Source organism: Chelmon rostratus, chromosome 11 (genome assembly GCF_017976325.1).
Source record: "Chelmon rostratus isolate fCheRos1 chromosome 11, fCheRos1.pri, whole genome shotgun sequence".
Classification (NCBI taxonomy): Eukaryota; Metazoa; Chordata; class Actinopteri; order Chaetodontiformes; family Chaetodontidae; genus Chelmon; species Chelmon rostratus.
In genome coordinates, this window is record NC_055668.1 from 13,715,989 (window position 1) to 13,741,270 (window position 25,282).

At 42.8% G+C, this 25,282-nt stretch overlaps 3 protein-coding genes across 3 annotated transcripts; 2 read left to right on the top strand and 1 right to left on the bottom strand.

Annotated features, from left to right (window-relative positions):
• Nucleotides 1-7,756: 7,756 nt before the first annotated feature.
• Nucleotides 7,757-13,413, bottom strand: LOC121613947 (arginine vasopressin-induced protein 1-like). Its single transcript, XM_041947676.1, has 4 exons — nt 13,289-13,413; nt 10,377-10,514; nt 9,037-9,400; nt 7,757-8,933 (listed from the first exon to the last, which is right to left on the bottom strand). The coding sequence occupies exons 3-4, from the start codon at nt 9,384-9,386 to the stop codon at nt 8,675-8,677; spliced, it is 609 nt and encodes a 202-aa protein (XP_041803610.1). The 5' UTR covers nt 9,387-9,400; nt 10,377-10,514; nt 13,289-13,413; the 3' UTR covers nt 7,757-8,674.
• On the top strand, nt 11,074-11,885 carry marveld1 (MARVEL domain containing 1). Its single transcript, XM_041947677.1, has one exon. It carries the CDS (start codon nt 11,380-11,382, stop codon nt 11,875-11,877), a length of 498 nt encoding a protein of 165 aa, XP_041803611.1. The 5' UTR covers nt 11,074-11,379; the 3' UTR covers nt 11,878-11,885.
• A 6,819-nt stretch (nt 13,414-20,232) lies between the features above and the next one.
• On the top strand, nt 20,233-24,872 carry LOC121613876 (phosphoglycerate mutase 1-like). Its single transcript, XM_041947567.1, has 4 exons — nt 20,233-20,493; nt 21,740-22,014; nt 22,709-22,889; nt 23,625-24,872. Exons 1-4 carry the CDS (start codon nt 20,355-20,357, stop codon nt 23,792-23,794), a joined length of 765 nt encoding a protein of 254 aa, XP_041803501.1. The 5' UTR covers nt 20,233-20,354; the 3' UTR covers nt 23,795-24,872.
• Nucleotides 24,873-25,282: the final 410 nt, after the last annotated feature.

A 25,282-nucleotide genomic window follows, 5' to 3' on the forward strand; every position in this document is an offset into this window, starting at 1 on the left:
CATCTGCATATGTGTGAGCAGGACCCTGTGTACACCCTTCACATAGGCTCCATCCTCTTTTCACCCGGTCCAAAGCCTGTGTGTGCGAGTGCACCTTTGTGCATTTAATGTTACAAAGTCTCCCCCTCCCTGAGGTTCTGTAGCTGTGACAGACTGTAAAATTCAAAAAGGTCAGTGAACAAACTGCTCTCATGTGCTCTGTCACATGTTTAACAGGTATCATCCTCCTCTACAGGAGAAAGCAAAGCTTGGGGAAGACTGAACTCTCTTGCACAGCATTGGGGCACTAGCTGCATGATTTTTAAGTCTGTGCACCCATGCATGTTGCTGGATGCGTGCAGGCAAAAGCACAGAGTCTGCATACACGGATGTGTGATATGTCAGAGGTCTGTTTTGAACTGAATTATTCAAATGTGCTTTCCCTCTTAGTTCCCACCCAATGGTACATGTTAATGTGAAATTAGTCCCACTCTGCCCTGCTGATCTTCATGTGTACGTGCTGTTATTATATATCACTGTAAATCAGCCCCTGCAACCAGATCTCTGAATAAATCAAGGTTGCATCTTGTCAAGTTGTGTGAGTCAGTGGGATATGAGAGCACAGTTCTCTCCTGGTTTGTTTGAAACGATGTGCGCTGATTATGTCGGCATGCTGCATTGGCAATGTTTGTACACACGCGGTGAAGTGTGTTACATTTACCATAAAAACAAACACCAAGAAATGTAGTGTGAATTAAACTAAAATAACACAGGAGGCTTCCTGCTCTGCACTCTGCACTGGTATTTTACTCAGACCGACTCAACAATGTTTGATAAAAGCCGAAAGTACAATACGCAGACAGACGAACTGAGAGACTGAGAGAGAGTTTTGAATCAAGCTTTAACTAGAGGTGATGAGGCTAAAGCACTATGCCACTGGAGGTTGGTTGTGCTCTTTTCCAGCTCGAGCAGTGCCATACCAACCATAAATCGTAGAAACTGAAAGCCTTCCCTCTTGTACTCCCATCATATCTTTTCCTCTGATAAGATACTGTATATCAGGAATTTGATTGGTTTACAGTGGTGAACTGTAAATCAATTTGATTGTCTTTGCTTTGTCTTATCAATGCACTGGTTGTCACATACTATAACCATGCAGCATTGAGGGCGTTGATGGCCTACATGCCAGAGGGTGGCAACTGTGACTCTAATGCCCCTCTCCAGAGGCTCCCAGTGGCTTTGACAAAAAATTATATGGAAAAGAATAATGGCTATTTTCATCATTTTAATTTTCATTTATCATTGTTGCAAGCCTAAAGTGATTTTACATTCTCCAATTGTAAAAATGTGTTGCCTATAGATTGAATTCTAAAAAATGTTGTACGTTCTGGCCTGGCAACTTTTCCTATACATTTTTTTTTTTTGCCAAAGTCAATTGCGGTGGCTTGTCTTGAGTCTCCTTAGCTAGGCTAGCTATGATTTAAAAAAAAAAAGATTTTTTTGTTTTCTCCACCAACACTGCTGGTTTACCAATATGCTTGCTCTGTAGTGAGAAACTAGCAAGCAGCACAAAAGTAATATTGAAAGACACTTCCAGAACAAGTGCACTGCATTTAAGTATCCGGCTGGGGGTGCGGGGAACAGAGCAATTTCAGAACTGCTGCAGAAGGCAGAGAAGAGCAAATGTAGGTTTTAGAATTGGGTCAAATCTCCAAACTGCTATAACTCCATCTTCATCCATACATGCACGTATGACATAAATGTATGAACACTTGTATGTACATAAATACTTTTACTGTACATGCATGGAAAGCCATTCATAGATGGTAAAAGCATGAAAGAATGGTTTATTAAAATATCGTAGTGTCTCTTCTCTTTTCTGCAAAGACTGTCAAAGACAGGGCTGTAAAAATGGCTACAAACATCACCAGTCAGCAAATCAAGCTCCAGCGTACTCGACTGCCTGCGATGAGTCGAGTGATGTGAGCGATATTGAGCAGGCAGTTCTGTTATGCAGGTATGTGACTCTGATGGGCTGTGGGAAGAAATCAATTGTTGATCCCACTGAAAGGCCAAACACATTGTGAACTGTTTGAAAGGCAAAGAAATGAACACATGGTGTCAGTGGCTACAGATGTGGCACTTAACATGAGAGGGACATGGAAGGAGTTTGTGACTTCATGACAGACATTGTCGGATCCAAAGCTGCTTACGTTTCACTGCATCTTGCAACGAGGAGCACTGTGCACTCGAACATTCTTGCCCATGTGTACGGAAGCGATGAACCTCATCATGCAGCCGGTGAACAAAGTCATGGTAAAAGGTTTACACCTGCGAGAGTTTAGTGTATTGCTAGATGAGGTTGACAGCACATAGTCTGATCTCCTGCTGCTTAACAAAGTCTGGTGGCTGTCACTGGGGAGGGTCCTGAAATGGTTTGCCACTTGTTTAGAACATGTGAAAACTTTCCTGCAGAGCAAAGGCCTGACCTACCCAGAACTGGAAGATCCCGATTGGCTGTATAAGCAGCATTTCACCTGAACACACTGAACAAAAGAGCTCTCCAGAGAAAGGGAAGCACAGCCCAGCAGCCCAGCAGATGCTGGAAGATGTCTCAGTGTTCGAGCTCAAGTTGACAGTGTTGGTAAGAGATGTACAGAGAGGCAAGCTCCCCCACTTCCCCTCCCCGAGAGAGCTCAAAGAAGGACACAATCACACCAACTGTGATTATTTACATCGGCAATCATCAGAATGCAAATTGCCTTTGAGGAAAGATTCAGGGAGTTGCAAAAGGAAAAAAGGCCTGACAGGCGAGTTCAAAGACGTCGGCCATCAGAGGGCCATTCTCGCTCGAAAACCACAAACAGAGCGAAACCTTTCAAACCTGTTTGAAAACATGCGATACCATTCCTGAAAATTACATGAACATGAGGAAGTGTGCTTTTGGAGCTCTGTCCATCTCTGGATCAACAAAAACATAAAAAACATAAAATCCAAGTATCGCTCCCGACTCATAGAGCCTCACACTGAGCTGGATTTTAGTCCAAATTCAACTGAAACTGGACTTCTTCTTCTTCTTCTTCTTCTTCTTTTTTTTTTTTTTTTTTTTTTACTTTTGCTGGTTCTTAAAGCTAGCTAGGCTACATGTTTTATTAATCATCAAAGAAGACTGCGTAGTTCTTTATAGCTACTCTATTTCAAAGTACAGATGCCAGGGGATTTTTTCTCAACTTCACAGTTGTCCATTCTTGTGTTTTGTTGGCATCCCACAATCAAAATAAAAAATGCACGCAGTTTTCTTCATTGTAATTCTACAATTTCATGAAGTAAGTACCAAATAATCATAAATAATATGTTTTGCCACCTTGTGGCAAAACATGTTATTTACTGTTCATTTAGACCAGATGGGCTAATTTAGACTTAATAGTCTGTGTTGCCTTCATTATAAGACTCTAATATGTTTTGTGGCTCCAGACATTTTTGTTTTGGGCCAGAAATGAGGCTGCTAACCCCTGGCCTATGTCTATAATGGATGTGTTTACATGGTACCAAAAAAAAAAGTGTAAATAATAGATTAGGAATAATATCCAAACTTTGATGATGAAGAGAAAAAAACAAGGCTTTAATTTATTAAGCTGCAAATTAACCAAATCATGGAGGATACTTCAGGTGATTTTGCTCCCAGTTTATTAGCTCTTTTAAAACGTAATAGTTCTGCTTATCTAGTTTTTAGAGAATACTTGGTTGCAAACTAATTAGGATTTATAAACCAGGGACTAACAGCTAAAAACCCAGCTGGGATTGGAAAATGCTCAACATACATAATGCTCTTTTATGATGTTGAAAAAAAAAAACGACTAGCACTGTAGCAAAAAAGAACAAGAGCATCCCTGGAGTGAGTTCAGAAAAAGGACAAAGAACAAAGGAGCAACACAATCATCTGACACGTGACCCTACCTATTAAGGTACAAGGAGGCTGCTTTTAAAACCTCTGCCTGTGTGAGTGGCTGAGGCTGCTGGCGTGGGCAATGCAACGGAGTACGATGTGATGTGATGCTGGCTCCACGTCCTGAAGGCAGCAAAGCATGAAGGCAGGCGGAAAGGTTTCAGATGAGGAAAGCAGTTTGACCTTGTGCATACAGATTGAAGGCACCCGGGTTATAGTCCATTTCATACGAGAAAGACAAGTTTCCACTATCGTTTCATGAACAGTGACCCCATTTCAGCCTGTATATCAAGTCCTCTTTCATAGTTTGAAGAAAATGGTCTTTCTGCAACATCAATAAAGTAGTATCATTTCTAAAGGTTCAATAAAGGTTTTTTTTGTACTTGAGTCCCTTTAAATTGAGTAAACGGAAAAGGTGCTGGCCCCGGCTCAGCGGGACGCTCTTGTTGAATCATGTTTGATGTTCTGCGTTCACCTCAAAGGGGGGCGGGGAGGTAGCACCATGCCAATGTTTAGAGACTGCAGAAGCGAGCGGGAGCCTGAGCTGTACAGTACTGAGAATAAGAACAAAGCACTCAATGACACAGAGGAAGGAATAACAATGAGTGCTGTGCCGCAGTGTTATGCGAGTCTGCCGTGAACAAAGACACCGAGTGTGGCACAGGGGTTGTGTGAGTGTGCGTGTGAGCGTTTGGGATTATTATCAGGGCACGAGGAGCATGTACTGTATATATCATTTCACTAATTACTGTTCTGTGCTCTAATTACAATGCAGCAGGGACACATTCAACTCTCAGATCCTAGCTTATGCAAAATCTCTATACGGCTTCTGTTGTCAATCACGCAGACACACGCAGGAAAAAGAGGATGTTTCTTATTCTCCCCGTCTTCCTTTTGAAAATCTGATCCGCTCCCCATGCTCTCCATACAGCTGTCACTCCTCTCTTTCTTCATCCTTTGTCTCTCCCTGCCTTGAGTCATCCCTGCTAAAATGTCTGGAAAGCAGTACCGAAAAATGAGACAAGTATATTTGAAATCTGAGAATAAGTTCCAGATAAAAGAACATCATAAAAAGTTGTTGTGCCTCAAAGTGACAGTTACTGGGCTGATTTAGGAGACAGACGGCGGGGTAAAATCTAATTTATGATCGCCACAAATGAGGATTTAATCAAGATGCAAAGTAGATGCAAAGTTGATGGTCCACTGCAGTTTTTACAGGATAAACTGTAAATTGGGCAACCAGCCTTCTGCACATTTTATCCTGAGGAAGCTGTGCTGACCAGAGAAATGAGGCTGCAGACGTTTGTCATAACAAACACCATGAACGAGTGGTGAGTTTGATCATTCATACTATGTTTCTGGACAGCCCAGCTAATGATAGGATGGGAGAAATGCAGATATCTCAGTCCAAGAGCCTGTGGAACTCATTTAATGTCCCTGTATCAATGTGTGTGAACAGGAAAAACACAGAGCAGAACCTCTAAACACTTTGTTGGGTTTACTTTTACCTACTTTGGTTCGTAATGGCAATTTTTCAACAGGACTGAGCAAAGAGGTCCAGAAATACAAACCATTTACAAAACCACTGCACAGAAACACCTTCCTCAGTCATTTTTCACTGACTGCTAAATTGGGCTCATAATTTTTGGAAGTGTAAAGGCATTCATTTATATGCACATAACTCAGAAAAGTGTGAAGTTATTGCCTGAAAGGCAACAATGCACCACAAAGGAATCTCAGTTTGCCACCACACTGCTGTTGTGTACAGAACTATAATAGCTACAAGTACAGACATCAGCATGACTAGACTGCTTCTGCAACTCTGTCATAATTTAACCTAGATTTACTTCGCTACTTTATCTTAAATCCAGTCTGTATCAATGCAAGGTTTTCTTTCAGTTCTGCAGCTGAAGCGATTATTACCAAGCACCAATAAGTCTAAAGAAGGTGATTCTCTGAGATATTAGTTCACTGGTACCTTCTTCAGGCTGAACTACGGCTCACCCCTATGGTGCACACCCTGATTTCTGGCTCAGTGAGTAGGTCCTGCTGACATTAATTGGCTGTGGATCAGGTTTTAACCAATGGAAGACTATAAAAGGAGTCTTACAGAGTCACTCTTTATCTGAGCCCTCATCTAAGACCAGTTTGGGCGTCCACTCATATCCAGGCTTATTGAGGCCATAACCAGATGCTTTTTTTGAACGCATTGTAAGGTTATCAGGTGCTTTGTTTAATTTAAAATGTAAAGGAATAAGACATATTGCCAATTGAAATGTGGCGAAGTGCAACAATAAAGTAGCATAATATGGATATTATGATATATGGTAAATGTACTTAGTTCCTTTTCACCACTAACCATAAGGGTGAAGAATGAGCCGAGCCTGAAGCAAACCACTAAATCTAGCTGCAGCTGTATTATTGCTGGATCATCATTCCACATCTAATCTATAGTCAAAAGATTTATGGAGTGTGTGAAAAGTTGAGATAATCTATATAGGCACTAAAATTAGGCTTTCTGCGCAATGAGCTTATGTTGCACAACAAGGTGAGACGCTCAGCAAAGCGAGGATTACCTCAATCTGCTGCTTCCTCTGCACTGAGGGAGTCAGATGAGGTTTCTGCCACTCATAAAGCTGCCCTACAGATGCCACAGATTGCCACCACACCGGCCAGGCAGTGCCGGGTAGATCCAGGATACACAGAAAGGATTTTACCTCCCAGATGACCTGTGAATCCCCTTGGCGTCACCCTGGAGAAGCTGGAGGAAGAGGACATCTGGTGGATGCTGGGCAATCCCCGTCCAAATATCCAACTTCACATGTTAAAGTCCTTCCTGCATATCTTGATCTACTCAGTAGTGCTTCCCCATTTCTCCTCTTGCTAACCTGACAGGACAGGAAGAAACTGTATGGCAGGATGGAGAAAGTTATATTTATATTGCATGCAGTCACTATTTTAGAGCCTTGTTGAAATAAACCAGAACAGCAGGTCCATTCAGGCTAATGTTCCAGCATGGTGTGACGCTGCCTGAGGGTTTGGGCGTTTGCATTAGAGATGATTTTACAACTCATAAGCCATCACCACATATTGAAGTATTACATTAGACCTGGCGGAAAGGACAAGCCGCGAGTCTGCCCTTTCAGATCAGCATAGCATACTCTGAGTCTTTACATTTTCTGTGGGAAAGTCAGCGGCGTGCATGACACGAATCTGTCCTGAATATGTGTCGTGGTTTTCTCTAACAAAACAAAACCTTTTGTGCCATCTAGTGACTGCAAGCTGTTTGACATGATGGCATCACTACTAGATATGAGCACTAGAGGGTAGCATTTGTTTGGAATAGTGCAATTTGTTATCCATATACCTTAAATGTATTACAGTATATGGAATATATATGGAGGGCTGTCGGTTTGAGGCCAAAAACAGCTTTTTCACCAAAAGCACATTAACTGAATTCGTCAGAGCCGCTGGATATTGCATGAACAGGGACACAAAATGTGAAATGCTCTTCCACTCATCAAAAACAGCCCTTGAGCAAGGCACCTAACAGCCAACAGTGGAGCTGCTCAGAGGTGAACACCTAGGTGTGAATGTGTCTAAACTGCAGGCACAAAATAGAGGGTAAACTAAAATGAGCATCTGAAAACGAACTTTATGATAAATGAAAGCGAGGAACGTTTTACCGTTAACTTCTATTGTGAAATGCATAAAATTCATTTTAAGCCATTTCAGCAAACATATGATTAGTTTTCATTATTTTCTGAATGGCAAAAATGCTGATGTTATGTTGTCTGGCTGTGTAAAGAAAGAGAACAAAGACAAACAATACAAAGAGTCACTTCTTTATTACCATAAATCTAAAAATCACACATCAAAACAGTACCAAAAAGCTTCATCAAGTTTCCAGCTCTCGGATAAGTTCGGTGACACGCAGTCTTTCATAGGCACAGCGGGTTTTCACACTGATGCCACGAGCATTTTAAGATGAGAACATTACTGTTTCAAGTTTGTCTTTCCCCGCACAGCGAGGGGCTTTTACTTCACGAGTTCAGCCCTGCAGCTATTATTTATTATTTCTGGTCTCTTGGCAGAGTTAACCACCTGACACTTTCAATTACTACAAACCAGTGACTGGCTTCAATTCACGGTGCAACTGTTACATGTTGACTCAGAATCATTGGGTCTGAGTCGACGGCTCTGACTGTGCAGTGACGAGTGTGTTTGGTCACATCTAATGACACTTAACAAACCCACTTAAGGTGTTTACAGAGCAACATAACACATTGTGAATCTAAATCAAAAGTGATCACAATTACTACAGTACTTTCTGAGCTACAAAACTACTTAAAAGTCACATCACTGTCCATAATAATCAGTATGCATGGTTAGTGTCAGTGGTGGGATGACTTTAGGAAAACGCTTAAGGCAGTTCTTGAGAGGCAGCCATTATGTAAAGTTGTGAGATACCAGGAGCCAGTCAGAGGTCTGCGCTGCCTTTATTATTCAGGTGGAGATGCGTCAGTGCAGTGCAGTATACCGCCATCTGATCAGTGCTGTGACGTGATGGCATTTTGAGAAACTATTCTTTCAACCTGCAGTACAGTTTCCGGTGTAGCTGTGAAGCCATTGGTCGCACTGGTTGAGTTGATTGAACCTCGCACCAGTATCACAGCAGTATTCAGGAGAGATCAGCCAGCCGTGCAGACTGCCAAATGCTGCGAGACTCTCAGAGTTTCAGATTAAAAGTCAGTGGAGTATTCGGTGGAGATATCTCTCTGGGTTGTTCTCGACTCCTCTCCTCAGTCCTGAGCTGGCTCTAACTGGTCTCTCAGAGGCCCCTGCAGGGCCCTGTCTCTCAGAAAGTCCCACTGTGGCCCCTGTATCTCTTCCTGTCATCCCTACAGAAGTGTGCCGGTGTGGCTCTGGACTGCTGTGTGCTCCTGCCTCAGTGTCACACTCCTCCGCAGGGTCCTTTCCCTGGCCGCCAGGCGAGCTCTCCCCAATCCTGAAAAACAAATAGTTTAGTTGAAGATGACACCAAACGATTAAAAAGTAAGATTAATGTTGTTAATGTATATGAAGACATGTCAGGTTAGCAGTTTTTCTACCTGAGGTGATTGAAGGCTCGTAGCCAGTGTGAGCCCAGTGCGTCCCTCCCCTTCGTCTTCAGCCCTCTCCTGTGACTTCGGGCCCTCAGTCCTATCAAGGCCTGAGCCAGTTCAGCCTCATCTCCGTGTCCCCAAACCAGCTGGGCCCTCTGCTCCGCATCCTGGTCCCCGGCCGCTCTGAAGAGTCTCTGGAGCTGCCACAGATTCACATCACTGAAAATGTTCCCCGAGCCGGCCTTCCTGCTCCTCCTCTCGGCCAGCCGCCACAACGAGGAAGGGCCCGCCACCACGGAGGGGGGAGGGTGGCCGGGTCCGGCGTCCATCCGGAGAAAGACGGGAAAAGGTGGCATACAATGGCTCTACTCTGTGGAGAAGCCGGGTGGAGTTTAAACTCACTGCGCGTTCACAAAGTGAAAGCTTCTTAACATCTGTGATTATTATGTGACGGGAAACAACATATAAATACATGAGCACAGAGTGCGTACCTAAAGACAGCTGTCACACCTGAACAGTCAGCTGCCAGTCTTGATTCTTTAATCCTACTTTAGGAAGTGAGTGACGAACTGCGCTCGAAAGCCCATTAAACTGCAGATGGCAACCTTATCTCTCTTTAGTCACATACGGTTTTAAGTGGGACACGATTGCATGTGGGTCAGCCGCCTTTCCACTGACACGACTTTCTTTCAGCTTGACAAAATAATCTTTAGTGAAGCTCCTTCAAAACAGCCGATCAACTCACACATGAAGATCAGGCATTAGGACCATTTTGTCAAATCTACCATGTCCTCAGTCAGGTAATAATAAATTAAGTTTCAATTTACAGGTCTATCCAGGCACAGAGAGGAAAACAATACAGTGCATCCCGACATGAGCAAAAAGTTGCATTGGCCTGTGCACAACTTCTACAGTACGGTATTATTATGGGTTATTTGAGGACACGCTCGTGATTTTGCATATTTATCATCATCATTATGGGATGCAGCTCTACCCAGACGAACACTCACACCTTCACAAGCCTGTTTTTGTATATTACAGGTAGGTTGATATTAACCAAACGTCACAGGCTGCCCTCCCCCCTCGGCGTCTTGGCAGTGGACTGTTTAGGCCTGACACACTGTTCCGGCACACTGGTGCAGAAAAACCGGATCCCTTACAAAACTTAAACCTTTTTTATGCTATACAGAGTGAAAATTGGGAAGTGTACATCATGTTTGAAATATGCGTTGTTCATATATTATAATATGAAAAACAATGCACTGACTTTAACTCACACGGTGTAAGGCAGTAAACAGGAATCTTGTGAGAGTCATGTGAAAAATGAAAAAAGGACGTCTGCTCACCAGAAGACCGACTGATGTATTCGGCACACTCTGCTCCTACAGCATCTCCCTCCGCGATGTGCGCGTCGCTGCTCCTGTGCGTCCAAAGCCGCCACAATGGCCGAAGCGTCGCCGGACAGTCTGTCAGTCCGGCCTCACCTGCGATCAATATGTGTCCTTGAGCCGACTGTCAATCACAAATCAATGCCGTCAAAAGACCAATGAGCGCGGAGAGGTTTTCTGTCCCCGCCTGTCGGGGTGGGGACAGAGATTTTTCTCCTCCAATCACGAGTTTGGAGAGGAGGGGAGGAGGCGCGTCGGCTCCGCCTCCTGGCCACGTATAGGGTGTGTACGCTGAAATCCATTGACGTCAATGAGCCTGGCTGGCACGAGAGGCGTCTGTCAGTTATGTGAGAGGGAGGCTAACATGTGAGCATCCTGCGCAAACAGGATGACGCATGGAGTCCTAAACATCTGGACTATATGAACAGACGCAATGTGGATACACTGACCCACACTGTTTATTGTTCTCTGTAAGAGAAAATATCTGTATGATGGCTTTCCATACCTCACTTAGATTTTAAAAAAGGGCGGGGGAGGGGGGAGGGGTAAGGGTCACAGACCCCAGGCCAGGGGAAAAAGCACCGTGGGGACAGACATCATGGATGTGGCCGCGGATGAATCCAGCAGTCCAGAGGAGGAGCGGGCTTTGAATTACAGGCCAGCCCCTTCTCCATCACCCAGCCCCCCAACACAGACGCTACATTCAACAGAGGAAACGGAAAAGACGAAACATACAAGAAGGTTTTTCATTTCAAAACCCCGGGGCTGTGGAAAGAACAGAGAGTTCCCTTTTTTATACCCAAACTTGTCCGCATTTGGCTTCGCTGTTAGACCACAAAGCCGGCCTTCCGATCCGTTCTTTCCACTTTTTGCCCATCTTTTCCCCAGCTGTTTGCAGCTGGCAGAAAGCACCCGCCCTGTTCGGCGAGAAGGGACCGAGAGTGACCGGAGGAGGAGAGAGATGCCACCCCAACCTCCCCAGCCGCAGGTGAGGGAGAATATCCTGAAGTTCCTCAGGAGTTTTTTGGGAATCATCCGGATCCTGCAGATTGTGTTCGGAGCCGGGCTGTGGGTGACCATCGCCGCCAACAAATACGAGGGCTCCATTCACTTCGTGCTGTTCGTCGCGGTCCTCTTCTGGCTCCTCACCCTCGCCCTGTTCTTCCTCACCCTCCTGGATAAGCAGGACCTCGTCCCGCTGCTGGGAGGGGACCGCTGGTTGGCCACCAACCTGGCGCACGACGTGGCCGCCGCCGTGCTCTACCTGCCGGCCATAGGTGTCATGATCTACAAGACGGATCGCAACTCGTACTGCAACCTGGAGCAGTACAAGCACCTCTGTCTGTACAAGGTCTACCTGACGGCCGCCGTGTTCGCCTGCCTGTGCTGCCTGGCTTACCTCCTGTCGGTTATTTATGGGGCGTGCAGGAAGTGTCGGGGAGAACAAACGGTCATCTGATGGGACTGCAGGGGGGTGATGGGAACATGGAGGGGGGTATGGGTCCTTGAGGGGGGGGTTGGGGGGCATCCACAGTAAGATGAGGAATAGTTAACTTCACTGTAATTCAACTCAACAGCTACTCTAATCGCAGGTTTGTCTCTATTGTCTGCCCAGAATCCAAATCCAAAAACCAAATCCTCCTGGTCTGTGTACTTGGGGTTGGCTGACAGGAAAGTACAGCCGCCCCTGGTATAGAGGCCCAGCTACTAGGGATGGGAGTCTGATTGGAAATGTGTTGCGAGGGTGAAGTATTGTACCCCTTTATTAAGGCACAGGCGATATGTGTTTGTAGTTGTAGTTCAGGCCATGCCTTCACCTCTTGAGGTCGTTTCCCAGTAATTTGATGTCATTTTCCTCTCATAAAGAATCATTATAATGTTCCCATGTGGACTTATATTGAGCAAGCCGTGTATTCAGTGTTACGTTTACGATACAAAGGCCTTATATGTTTTGTAGACTTGTGTTAGTACTGGGTAACTGTCTCTGTAAAATCTCCACCACAGTTGTCTTCAAGGGATTCTTCTCATTACCTTTTTTAAAGTATATATTTTTTATGTGTTTTTGTACGACAGCAGACTATACTGAACAGTCACTGAAGCGCGACGGACTGAAACGCTCCTGGATGTCTTTTTTGACCGGCTCTGTTTTTGTTTTGTCTGACTCGAGCAATGCAAACAGTTTTCATCAGTGCCTTCTGTCAGAACGCTGTAGGCTCAACAAGGTTGTGACGACAACAGCGGCGACAGCAGCCCCCACGATATGGATGCGATTGGTGCTACAATGTGTATGCTGAACAAAAATATTCCTTAAGTGTTCATTATGTAAAGCCAAAGAACAAAAATGGTACAAATAAAGACCAGTAAGTGAGAGGCGGTGAGATGTTTCTTGTTGTTGTCGTGTGTTGGTACAAAGCAGCGTTTAGACAAGACGCTTGAGGAAAATGTATCATAAAATGCTTTAATTTTGTTTGAGTTCTTTGAGCTAAATTTAGAGAGAGAGAGCTGGGCCATGCGCATGTATTGTGCTTTTGGTGGCTTTTCTTAAATGAAACACAGATTTAGAGGGAGTAGTGACGGAAGCCCTCAGGAACTTCCTGTTGGGAGATAAAAGCCTCGGCCAATCAGCAGGGATCATTTATGTGCTGTGCCACTTGACCACATGAAAGACTTGGATCCTGAGACCTATCTTAAAGAGACAATGAGAGAGTCACTCGCACACGTGCACACACACACAAACAATGTGTAATGCATGCGCTGTATGAGAGAGAATGTGTGTGTTGCATTTGGGTTGTCCTACTGTTGGAGACGATGTGTGTGTGTGTGTGTGTATGTGTGTGTGTGTAATAATCTGGAAAGAGGCTTGTTCTTACCGGAACAGTCTGTTGGGGTTCTGGAGGTGGGCTAACATTCAGCCAATGAAAGCGAAGCCAAGCGGAGGAAGATGATTCAATGTCTCGTCTATTCCAAACAGCATGCTGTCCTTAAAAACACGCTGTAGACAAGTTGTTTTTGGTTGCCTTCACTCAGTCAGCAAGAAATCACCATTGTGATGTGAGAACAGCTGTGTAATTCTCTGGCAAATTTATATTTATGTGTTACACAGTTGTGGCTGGCATGGGGCATGAGTAAGGCTGCGGATAACTCACACAGAAACACAAGTTTTTGGGCAAAGCTCTTTCGCAATGCAAGGGGTTATTTTTGGCGTAATATATAAAATGTTGCGTTGTCACAGCTCCAGATTCACAATAAAGAATCAAAGGCAACAAAAAAAGCAGAGATTAGACTATGAAAGCAGCAGCAGCACATTAAATGAAAGTGATATGATAAGTGGAAGCTGGGAGAAATATCCTTTGCTTGTTTCCGATAATGTTTGCTGTTACATGATTCATACAAGTTCCCCTTATTTAGAGCCTACATTTCACAGGCACTAAAAAGTGACCATATAAAGACAAGAGACCGATCAGACTGCAAGCAGGGAAACTGTAACATTCTTTGCCTAATTTGCACTTAATTTGTCCATTTAGTCAGTTTGTACTGCTGTGTTATACCATGCTGAAAGAACAGCTCATCCTCTGGGTCAGCAGCCTTCTATATAGGAAAAATACAGTGTGTATGTGTGTTGAGGTGACATCTGTGGCCAGAGTTACAGGAGTGGAAGGGTTAATGTTAACCAGCTGCAGTGCTGGGATATAAATCTAGCACTTCTAAAGGAGGAAAGGAGCCCCCACCCCCCCAACTCCCATCCAACTTCTCCCCCTCTGAGATTTCCACAGAAGTGTTGCCATGTCCAAATGTCGGCGCCTGTGGAAACACACTTGTATACAACCGATTGGAGGCAGTACACAACAGCTCTGTGTGCCGCGTAAACAAAGCACTGAATCCAGGCTTCAGTTCGATATTGAAAGTAACCGTGGCGAATCATTGAAGTTTTTGGATTACTCATAACTGTAGCATATGCTGACAATTAAGGCCAGAAAAGGATTCTCCTCATTTACTCTTTTGAGTTTACCTCATTAACAGGCTCCTTATTATTACATAGCCCAAACTTCACAGAGGTCAACTCGGTTCAGATTCTGTGTATGAGCCCTTCTTTGAATGTAATCCTCAAACATCAAGCCTGTGTTTAAACAAAAAACCCTAGTAAACGCAGGTAATAACATGACTTTGGAATCTTCTGTTACCGCTGAACATTATTAGAAGGGTGTGGGCAGCACAAGAGTGAAGTTGTTGTATTTCTTTCCAGCGTCAAAGAGAGTAAAGAAAACCCTGAAAACTTGGTGTAAAGACCTATATAGAGCCAGGCACGTCTCTGGAGTGCCAATTGTGTGATATTTATGTTGGCTATTCAACCAAAGAGATATTTCCTGTATGCGCTCTCCCACCCATCTGCAAGAGACCAAGCATCCAATAGTCATCATAACCCCTCCAAAAGGGTCCTCTGGCCCTCCCTGAAAGCACAGCATCATGCATGCTGTTGCCATGGACTGATGTCAATTAACTGCAAAACTGACACTAAAAGTGAGTTCTGAAGACCTCGTGGATAACAATGACATGACTGTGACTCATGGCTATAATTAAATCACAGGCGAGATTGCTGTAAAGAAGTGGTAAGAATGTCTGTAATCCCTCCGAGGAAACATTCAGACAAAAACTTGCAAAAATGCATCTTTTTTATTTATGTCTCCCACGACTCAACATTGTGGTGCACAGAACACAATGTGAGCTGCACGAGAGCATCAACGGAGCTGGCAGCGAACACGTGTCTTGTTCAGATCAATTTTATCAGGCCAGATGGCTGCTTTTAAAGTAATCAATTCGGCCTTGTTAAAATGAAATAAAAAATTTCCTAATTACACACCAGTTTGTTGCTTCAAGAGCTTATTTAATGTTGTCATAAAGAAAATACACCTAACCCTAGGATGGGTTCACTTTTTCTTCTGGTCTTTGGACACCGTAATTGTTCCTCCTGTCCATACTGCCTGTGAAGATGAGAGATATGTTCCTACAGCGATTCCAGTGTGTGACGGAGGACAAAACACAGTCCCTGTGTGTAAAATTGCTTTCTGAAGTTCAACTGAAGCTAATATGAGGCTTAAACAGTCTTGAGTTAGTCAAATCAAGAGGGTAATTTCCAAAGTTCGTGTGCAAGACTTCCTCTTCCTGTAGCTATCTTTCCATCAAAACAAGGAAACGCTGTCACAAGTGACTTTTGGAATAAAAGGACTTTAAATGTGGGATCTGACTTACTGCTTAAATCTCATACTGGCTTCAGATGAAATTAAGAATAAATGTTTTGCACAGGACTGTGGATTGGAGGGAATCTCTTCACAGCTGATGTAAACTGGAGGAACAATTACAGCGACCAAAACCTTTTTAATACTGTAACTATGGTAATATCAGTATAGTTCTAAGACAGACTTTGACAGGAAACTTTTATATTTAAAAAAATACCTTCACTTAAATACTATAACTCACATTTTTTGCACAGTGCTGTAGCTTTGTTTTTGTGTTCACGCATACCAGAGCCTGGCGTTACACAGAGTTTACTGAACCAGGTGTGTATACTTAGCTGGTAATAACCCACTCAGCAGCTGTACAGGACTGGAAGAGCCTATCTTACCGTTTATCTTACCCACCCAGACTCCGGGCGGGTAATTCCCAGCGGACATGCTCTGTCCTACCCAAGAGCGTCTGCCTCTTTTTTCCTGCTAACAGTCCTAGTCTCCTGTCTTGTTTGGGGAGGCTTCATGTACGCACATGAAACATGAAAACACAGACACACACACACACACACACACACACAGCAGCGCCCCGTTAACCACACTTTCATCAAATACTGCTGAGATGCACATTCCAGTACAGAGGAGAGGGAAAGAGGAGCTGGGAAAACAGATGGAGACTGGCAGAACAAGTGAATGAGCAGAAAAAAGCCAGAAGTGAGAGGGGGAAGGTGTTCGTAAAGATCCAAGCAGGGATCTGAGATTGACATTTCCTGTCAGTGTAAGGATGAATCGGCACAGTGTTCCAGGCGTGTCGGCCTTGTAGTCTGCCTCTGTGACTTGCCAGTTTATAGTTTCCTAACATGGTGACTGGGGTTACTGATCCCACATCTGTTACGGCAGCTTTTGCCCACACAATGCTTGTGAATGGGAACAGTGTTCATGTGTTGCGTGAGGGCAATGGCAGCCCGTGGTGGGAAATGATGCTATTTATAGAGCTTTGAAAATACCACTGCTTCCTTCACTCAGCCAGTCTTTAGCCAAGATGTTGAGAGTGTGTTAAAGAGTGAATGAGAAAGTTAGAGAGGAAGGGAGGGCAGAGTTTTCTGGTCACTGGGTGGATGAATTCATTAATTTCCTGTCTGACATTTACCGTCTTGGGCCTGTACTAGACACTGACGTTAGCAACACCTCCGTCATTCATCACCTGTAATTTTTTTTTACCTCACTAGAACATAATGTTAAAGAGGGAGTTCGAAGTGATGGCAACTTTTCCGATGACTATGATCCAAGCTGAGACGCTCTCAAGAAGGGAAACTCTTTACGAGCACCGCATCTCTACTACCGTGTAAGTGGACACACACTGGGAACTAAAGCAAACATTCCTTCCATTCGTTCCTGATAATAGCACACACTGCTCAGAACTGTTTCCAACATCACTTTTCCCACAGTTTCAGCACACAGAGTCCAAAGTCTCTCTATTGCATCACACTGCTGTTGTAAGAAAGAAACAGCACACTCAAAAGCAGATTTTCTCTTCAAATTAAAAAAAATATCCCCTCTATTTATTCCCATCGTAACACCGAAGACCATGACATAGGGAAACATATATATTCGATTTATTTGATATATGATTAGTTTTACACTGCAAAAAAATGTGCAATATTTTGGCAGCAACTGCAGCAAAATGAAGCCAAAATAAGAATGTTGAATGTCCTGAAGAACAACTGTGGAGAAAAACATTTAAATGTTAAGGTCACAGACAACATATTTTCTGATGGACTTCATGGCACTGAGTGATTAGAGGATTCTTTCATATATGAAGTCACTATTACAACTATGATTTAATTTACCCACTAGGAGGCGTAATAGTGCTTCACAAAACACACATTTCCCAGTGGTTTTAATATGATAACAAATACTGTAATAAATATAATAATAAAAACTGTAAGGTGCTCTGCTAGTGGCCTATAGCTTGTACAGAAAGAGAGAGCAGTAAAAACTTCTGTCACCTGGCCTGCATGAAATATATCAACAAAACCAAAACTGACATTGCTGTTAGACCACAACCAGACGGCAGAAATCCACAAGCAGAACTGCTTCCTTTCAAACATGTAATATAGGCCGAAACAATCTGTTTTTAGCCACAGCATGAGTATGTACTGTAATGCTATCGTGTCAGACAAAGAACAGGCCCAAAGTTAGAGTTAAAAAATATATGTAGCTGTTCATATTCTGGAATAGAAGAAACAAACAGCTGTAATCCAAAGTAATACACAGCTTCTGTGCAAGAGCTTGAATTTGCCAATAGCACTTAGATAATGAATCTCTGACACGGTGAGAAGCAAAACACACACACAAGTGAGTTAATGTCAGCTTGCAACATCAGAATAACTTTTTCTTTTTCTGGAGCTTTCAGCACTTTCACTTGGTTTCATCAGAAGATAGACTTTGCTCAGTTGTCATGGAGATGGATGGCTCAGTAGCTGGTGTGGCGACATCCATGGCGCTCAAATGACTCCTCGTCTCTTTTGAATGAAAAGATAAGCATGAATGTTGTAAAGTCTGGTTGGAGGCTCTGGAAAAAGTCTGATGCTAGTACGCCTGCCATAGTTCCAGGTAGGTGTACACGGAAATAGTGTTGCACTAGTTGGAGGGGTGTCTTTACCTCCTTTAAAGCTTGGCTCATGTTCAGCATCTGCAAAACTCATACAGTAGCATGACAGCAGAGATACAGTTAATCCTGTATTCTGACTATAAACAGGAAAAGGAGGCATTTTCTTACAGGAGACATTTTGACTTGTCAGGAAAAATACAGGTGCAAATAATAAAATGAATGAATCCCTTTTGTTTTCAGGTTCCTGGTATTATGCATGCTGTCACACTGTCATGACTTACTGGGACACTTGACAGGAACAGGTCCATTGTTAATGTTATAAGTAACAACTGTGCTCTTCCTATAAGACAAGCCAGAATGCTGTAAAAAAAAAAATGCCACTAAAGTTCATTAAAAGCTCTTTAAATTAAATCTAAGTGGCTACAGAGAGCTGTAAAGAGCTTCTCTTGGAGTTCACACTGTATATATACAGTATATGAGTTGTCTTTTCACACACACACACACACACACACAAACGCGTGACCACTGCCCTGTGCAGACAATCATACAGATGCATTTAAGTGAAGAATGAATCGCTTCACAGTCTGTGTGAGAAAAGGCTGCATTTGACCGAGAGAAAAGCAACAACACACACAGCCTGAAGCTGGAGAAATTCTTGACATCAACAGTACACTGATCCCAGACAAACCCGCAACAACAACAAGAACTAAAAAAATGCAATCATTATGGTAAAAAACCCCTGTCAACTATCATGAGATGGTTGGGGGCAGAGAAAAGAGGGAACTGTCCTCTCCAATAAGCCATGCTGTCAGTTTCCAGCAGTGTAAAATAAGCAAATGTACAAATATACTGTAAATGCAGACTTACAGATCTTTGTTACAAACAGAAGTTTTGTTTTCCAATACGTAATGTGCAGTTTCGAAAGGGCCAAATGCAAGCAAAAGTCTTAGCATTGTTCTTTCCTGTCATTGCTGATATCTTCTAATAACCCTGCTCAAACCTGTCTTTCTGCAACAAATCAATCACTTTTAATGCTCTGTAGTATTTAAATGAACACATCACACCTCCCATTTCTCACTTCTCATTCAAAATTTGCTCCTGACCTGCAAACGTCTCCTCACCCCTCTATGTCTTTAGCACCTCTCTAAAGATACATTGCATGAGTGTCGGTGTCAGTGCTGCTACTAGTGACTTGCTTGAGACTCATAGTCGCCTCACTTCAACAGTTATGTGGCCCAGTTCGCCACCCACAGATGAAAAGGAAGAAGAGCAACAGTTGGATAGGACTGAAAGAGAGGAGACAAAGGTAGGCAACCCATGAACGGGAGGATCCATTGATCATCTAGATATAATCAGATGATAAGATTCTCTATACAGCTTCCTCACTGGCTTCCATATCGGACAGGAAGCCCAGATTGGGGACCAAATAGTCACAATTAAAGCGTCGAGGACAGTTTTTGAAGCAAGTTGGTTCAACTGTCCATGTAGGACTCCTGGTCTTTTGCTTAAATGACCTTGTTTGCACAATGTACTTCATTTCTTTTGTCTTTTCAAATGAACAGCTATGTCCATATATACAGCTAGTATGGTCATTATGAATAGAGAAAAGAGCAAAGTCTAAAAACCCCTCTGTCATCTGCTTTATTTATTCATTATTATATTATATATTTATACAGCATACTTTTCCTCTTATCATTATTTATATTATTGTGATGGATAGATAGATAGATAGATAGATAGATAGATAGATAGATAGATAGATAGATAGATAGATAGATAGAGAAACACAATGAAAAGTCGATAGAGTACAATGTACAATATGAAGGTCAGGGAACTGTCCCCGCCGCTGACGCCCACCGCTGCCATTGGTCGAGGAATAGAAGTTACGCACTTTGGCAGAATTTCATTGGATATGAAAACCAGGAAGTAGTTGAGTAACCAATCCGGGGGATAAAAGTCCTCGCCGGTTTGACAGCAACAGAGTGGACCTGTCTTCTTCTCTGGAGTGAGGAGTTTTCAATTGAACATCCTCTGCATCCGTTTTTTAAGTTGCTTATTTAACAGATTTGCGTTCGTTTAACTCAGGCGCATTAATCAGTCATGGCTGCCTACAAATTAGTGTTGATTCGCCACGGAGAGAGCAACTGGAACCAGGAGAATCGGTTCTGCGGCTGGTTCGATGCAGATTTGAGCGAAACCGGTGAAAAGGAGGCGAGGAGAGGTGGACAGGCCCTGAAAGGTGAGGTGGAACTCAGCCATGTCGCTCCCATCATCACCCCTGATATCTGTGACATACTGTGAAAATGCATGGCTGCGATTGCATAACAGCCTCTGCATCAGACCGTAGACCAGCGTGTGGCAGGGATATGTGGAAGATGTGCAAACGTGCAGAAGTGATGCCTTTGCGTGGCTTCACTGGTACAGTGCAGGGCTTGTTATATAGATGAATATAGGATCCTTCTGAATGATGTCTTTGACCGCAGAGCAGCCTGTCAAAGCAGAGAAGAAAAAACTGCTAAGCAACAGGCACTTTTGGGTCAATGCACCTGGCTTGCTCTTTTTCTGCAGGAGAACAGAGAGAAATCACAGTCGTAGACCTGCAACTAACAATTATTTTCATAATTGACTGATCTACTGATTGCTATCACGTTTAATCAATTCATCATTTAGTCTATAAAATGTCAAAAAATGTGAAAACTGCTCATCGCAATTTCCCAGAGACCAAAGTGACATCTTTAAATTGCTTCTTTTGTCAAAGCAACAATCAATGATCAATGATAAACTGACTGTCAAAAATAGTTTTGATTAATTTTCTTTCAATTGACTAATCAATGAAATGACTAATCATAACAGCTCTACACAGCAGAGACATATAGGCCCACTTCTATTTATGCTGGGAGCAGCCTCAATAAACTACACTGCAGTGTAGCCAAAGCTGCACCCATTAGTTGATTAATCAATTAGTCAAAGGTAGTAAAATCAGACAGCAACTATTTTGATAACAGATTCATTGTTTTCGTCATTTGTCATGCAAAACTGTGAAACATTGCTTTGATTCAGCCTCTCACATCCGATTACCTGCTGTTTTACTTGTCATATGTGACAATAAATAGAATTCAGAAGAGTCCACTGGTGTTTGAGGTGACATAACTGTGTAGAGCTGTTTAAAAATGGTGCAACAATAGTTGCATTTATATTTGTGATAATCTGTAATAGTACTGCTAACATTTAATCTGCTAATAATAATCTTCACTGCTAATATAAAATAGTATAGCATTAATTGCGAATTTCCCATGTAATAAAAGCACCTTTAAGTCTTTGTTTAAATAATTAATTGAACCAGATTTGTTTTTTCCAGAAGGCATTCGGGGAAAAAATATTATATACATGAGGCGGCAGAAAGAAAAGGAAAAGCTTCAAGTGGAATTTTCTGTTAACAGCTGCAGTCAAAATGCATTCAACTTTTGTCTTTCTCACTCTCATAGATGCCGGCTTTGAGTTTGACATTTGCTACACCTCTGTGCTGAAGCGGGCCACCAGGACACTGTGGCTGGTCCTGGACAGCATTGACCAGATGTGGGTGCCAGTGCATCGCACCTGGCGGCTCAATGAGCGCCACTACGGAGGCCTGACAGGGCTAAACAAGGCAGAGACGGCCGCTAAGCACGGAGAGGCTCAGGTGAAGATCTGGAGACGCTCGTTTGATATCCCTCCTCCCCCCATGGGCCCAGACCATGACTACTATGCTATCATCAGCAAGGTAAGATATGGTATCTCCAGTCCATACACACAACCAGGGAGCTTTGTTGGCCTGTGAGAAAAGAGCTTTTGTACATATTGACCAACTATCTGCACAAAGACGAGGCATGACTGGAATGATCTCTGCAGTCAGGCCCTGTAATCAGCGATGTGACTGTGAACAAGTCAAATCAGCAGAAATGGCTGGAGTGCTTGGAGTGAAAATAGCATTTTTAAGGTCATGTGTCTGAGCCTTTTTGTTCAGAGCACAGCCACCTTAAATATACCAAGTGTTTTACACAAGAAACAGTGCAGATGTAATCTGACTGCCACACCACACACTGGCAATATAGTCCCTTATTGTTTAGTAGCATGTGCTCCAATGTTATTACCTAATAGCATGTCCAAGGTGAGTTAATATATGACCAGCAAGAATGAGGTCTGCTAGGTTCAAGTTCAAAGTTCAGTCAAGGTGGAAGCAAACTGCCTACCCGTCCTCATACCTAAACGACTGAACTCAACCATTGGTTGAGAGGTAGCTGCTTTTTTCATGCCTGGAAATGACAATAAACGAGTTTTATTGTTCGCTCTCTATTTCCAAAAGTGTGCAGCAGGTTTCTATGGAAGGGGATTAAAAAGGAAGACATATAGTATATTTTTGCTGTCTCTATTCTGGTCTAGTATGTATTTACATATTGAGATTGTCTCCCCTGCAGGATCGTCGCTATGCAGACCTGACTGAGGACCAGCTTCCTTCCTGCGAGAGCCTGAAGGACACCATCGCACGGGCGCTGCCATACTGGAATGAGGAGATTGCCCCTCAGATCAAACAGGGAAAGAGGGTGCTCATTGCCGCCCATGGAAACAGTCTGAGGGGGATTGTTAAGCATCTTGAGGGTGGGTGGTGCTATAGCCTTTACATGATGACATACAAAGCTTTGAGTTGTTCTTGTAGGCAATACTTCTCACCACTGACTCAGCTGGTGATGCTGTCATGCTTAGCTGACAGTACAAGACTTTCACTTGTATTGTCAATGTTTTACAGTTTACTGCATAAACAGATGGCTTGAGGTAGAGAGTGTTCATACTTTTTAAATGTCAATTAAGAGTTTTTTTACGGACCAGTATACACTTAAAGGACCAGTGTGTAAGCTTTAGGGGGAATCTTGTGGCAGAATGTGTCAGAAATTGAATATAATATTCAGAATAATATTTTGATTTGTGGTGTTTAGTTGGTTGCAATGTGCAGCCTCACCACTGAATGCCACTAAATCCTACATACTGGTCCTTTAAGACTTTCAATAAATAATCTATGGATGGGTGCTCATATGCCCCATTTACATTTTAATTTTGAAATATTAATATTGTGACATTATGAGAGTTTTATATTGTACAGACATAAATGTATACTTTTTAAATTCTTTTTTTCACTTTGTCAAAATGTTTGCTTCAACTTTGTTTAAAGAGCCTCTGTTGTCAAGACTCTTGGTAAGAACAGTGAATGGATACAGTACATAACCACAAACAGTTTTGAGGATCCCGTGATTCCATGTTTATATTGAAAAACAACACCCTGAAAATTGCCCACATTTGATGTGTAACTGGTCTATTTGTATGTGCTGCCATCTGTAGGAATGTCAGATGAAGCCATAATGGAACTGAACCTGCCTACTGGCATCCCCATCCTCTACGAGCTTGACAAGAACCTGAAGCCCTTGAAGCCGATGCAGTTCCTTGGGGACGAGGAGACTGTACGCAAAGCCATGGAGGCTGTGGCTGCTCAGGGAAAGGCCAAGAAGTAAAGTCCTATCTGTGTATGACAGTGTAGAATTCCTCAACAGCCGGCCTCAGATTAGTGTTCTTCTTAAATCTTAATTTATTTTGGATTGTACTACATGATGAGTACACTGTAGATTGTTGTCAAAGGCAACCTCACTCTACTTGCACAGTACAGGGATATTAGGACCAGGGGACCCACCGCTCTCAAGAGAGTGTAAATTGTTTTTGTAAAAATGGTCCATTAATATTACAATCTTAAAACAGATAATATAGATTTGTTTTTCTTTTGTTTTTGTTTTTTTGCATAAAGTCTTAAGATGTGGTGTCCTAGGCTGCAATGTTAAACGTCAGGGTAAATAGTAATGAAGCCAATTACAGAAAAAACAGTGAAATCTAGGCTGTGGTCGATGCCACATCAGGCTACTTTTCGTGTTTTGATGCTACATACACATGAGTGGAGACAGGACTCCTGTTGCTGTTGCCTATGCTTATACTGTATGGCTATGTGAAATATTGTTTTCCGAATGCACTGATGGTGGTGAGGACATTGTACCTATGTGTCACTTTTCAAAGCATTTAATGGATGCATTCCACTGATAAAGGGATGTAATTTTACAGTCTCTTGAGAGCAGTTAGGACAGCTAAACAGTCCATTTCTCTTACTTTTTCTGTCTATGAATGGTTTTTGTGTAGTGTCCTTGTATGTTGTTGCTGTCAGTGTTGTGTCTGATAATATGTATTTTTCTCTTTGTGTTTCATCAAGTTAAGCCCAGTTCTAACAGTGCTAAACACTGCATTGTCAGTCCCCTGGTTTCACAGTACCATTGTGAAGCATGACTACCGAAGATTAAAAATAAGGTCTAATTTTAGCCATTATCTTTGTTACTCTGTATGACTGCCTTTGGTCTGTCTTTGCCTCTTGGTGTCATAGTATTTATGTGCCTCCAGCTCCTGTTCCTGCAGTAAATGCCTACAGCTGGCCTCACAGCCTAATGAAGCAGCAGTGGTGGATGTAGGAAAACTGTTTGGATTTGGTGTGAAACATCCTATTATGTCTTACAGTACATTTTAAATGGAATTCTCTCTGCGTTGGTTAAATGTACCCTGAAAGCTCTGATGTAATACATGTACAACTATGTGCAAATCTATTGTTTTTGTGTCTGCTTGTGTTGTATTGATGAGTTTCATTTTAGTTCCTATAATTCTGTTCTCAGACATAAACATATTTTTTCATCCAGTAGTTGCAGTTACATACCAACATCAAGTCTAGCTTGTGGCCAAAGTATTAATTTGCCATGATTCATATTCACTTACTGAAATAAAATCAGCCATATTTTGTATATACCAGACGGTGACAGTAGAGAAGCCATAATAAATATTAGAAAACTAAAAAAACATTTTATGCGGTGGGGACATGAACAGTAGTGAATTTCGGAATACTGCTGAACTCCAAGTCCCATGTTGCAGTTCGTAATGTTAGCAGGCGGGAGAAGTGGACCATAAGGGGGCTC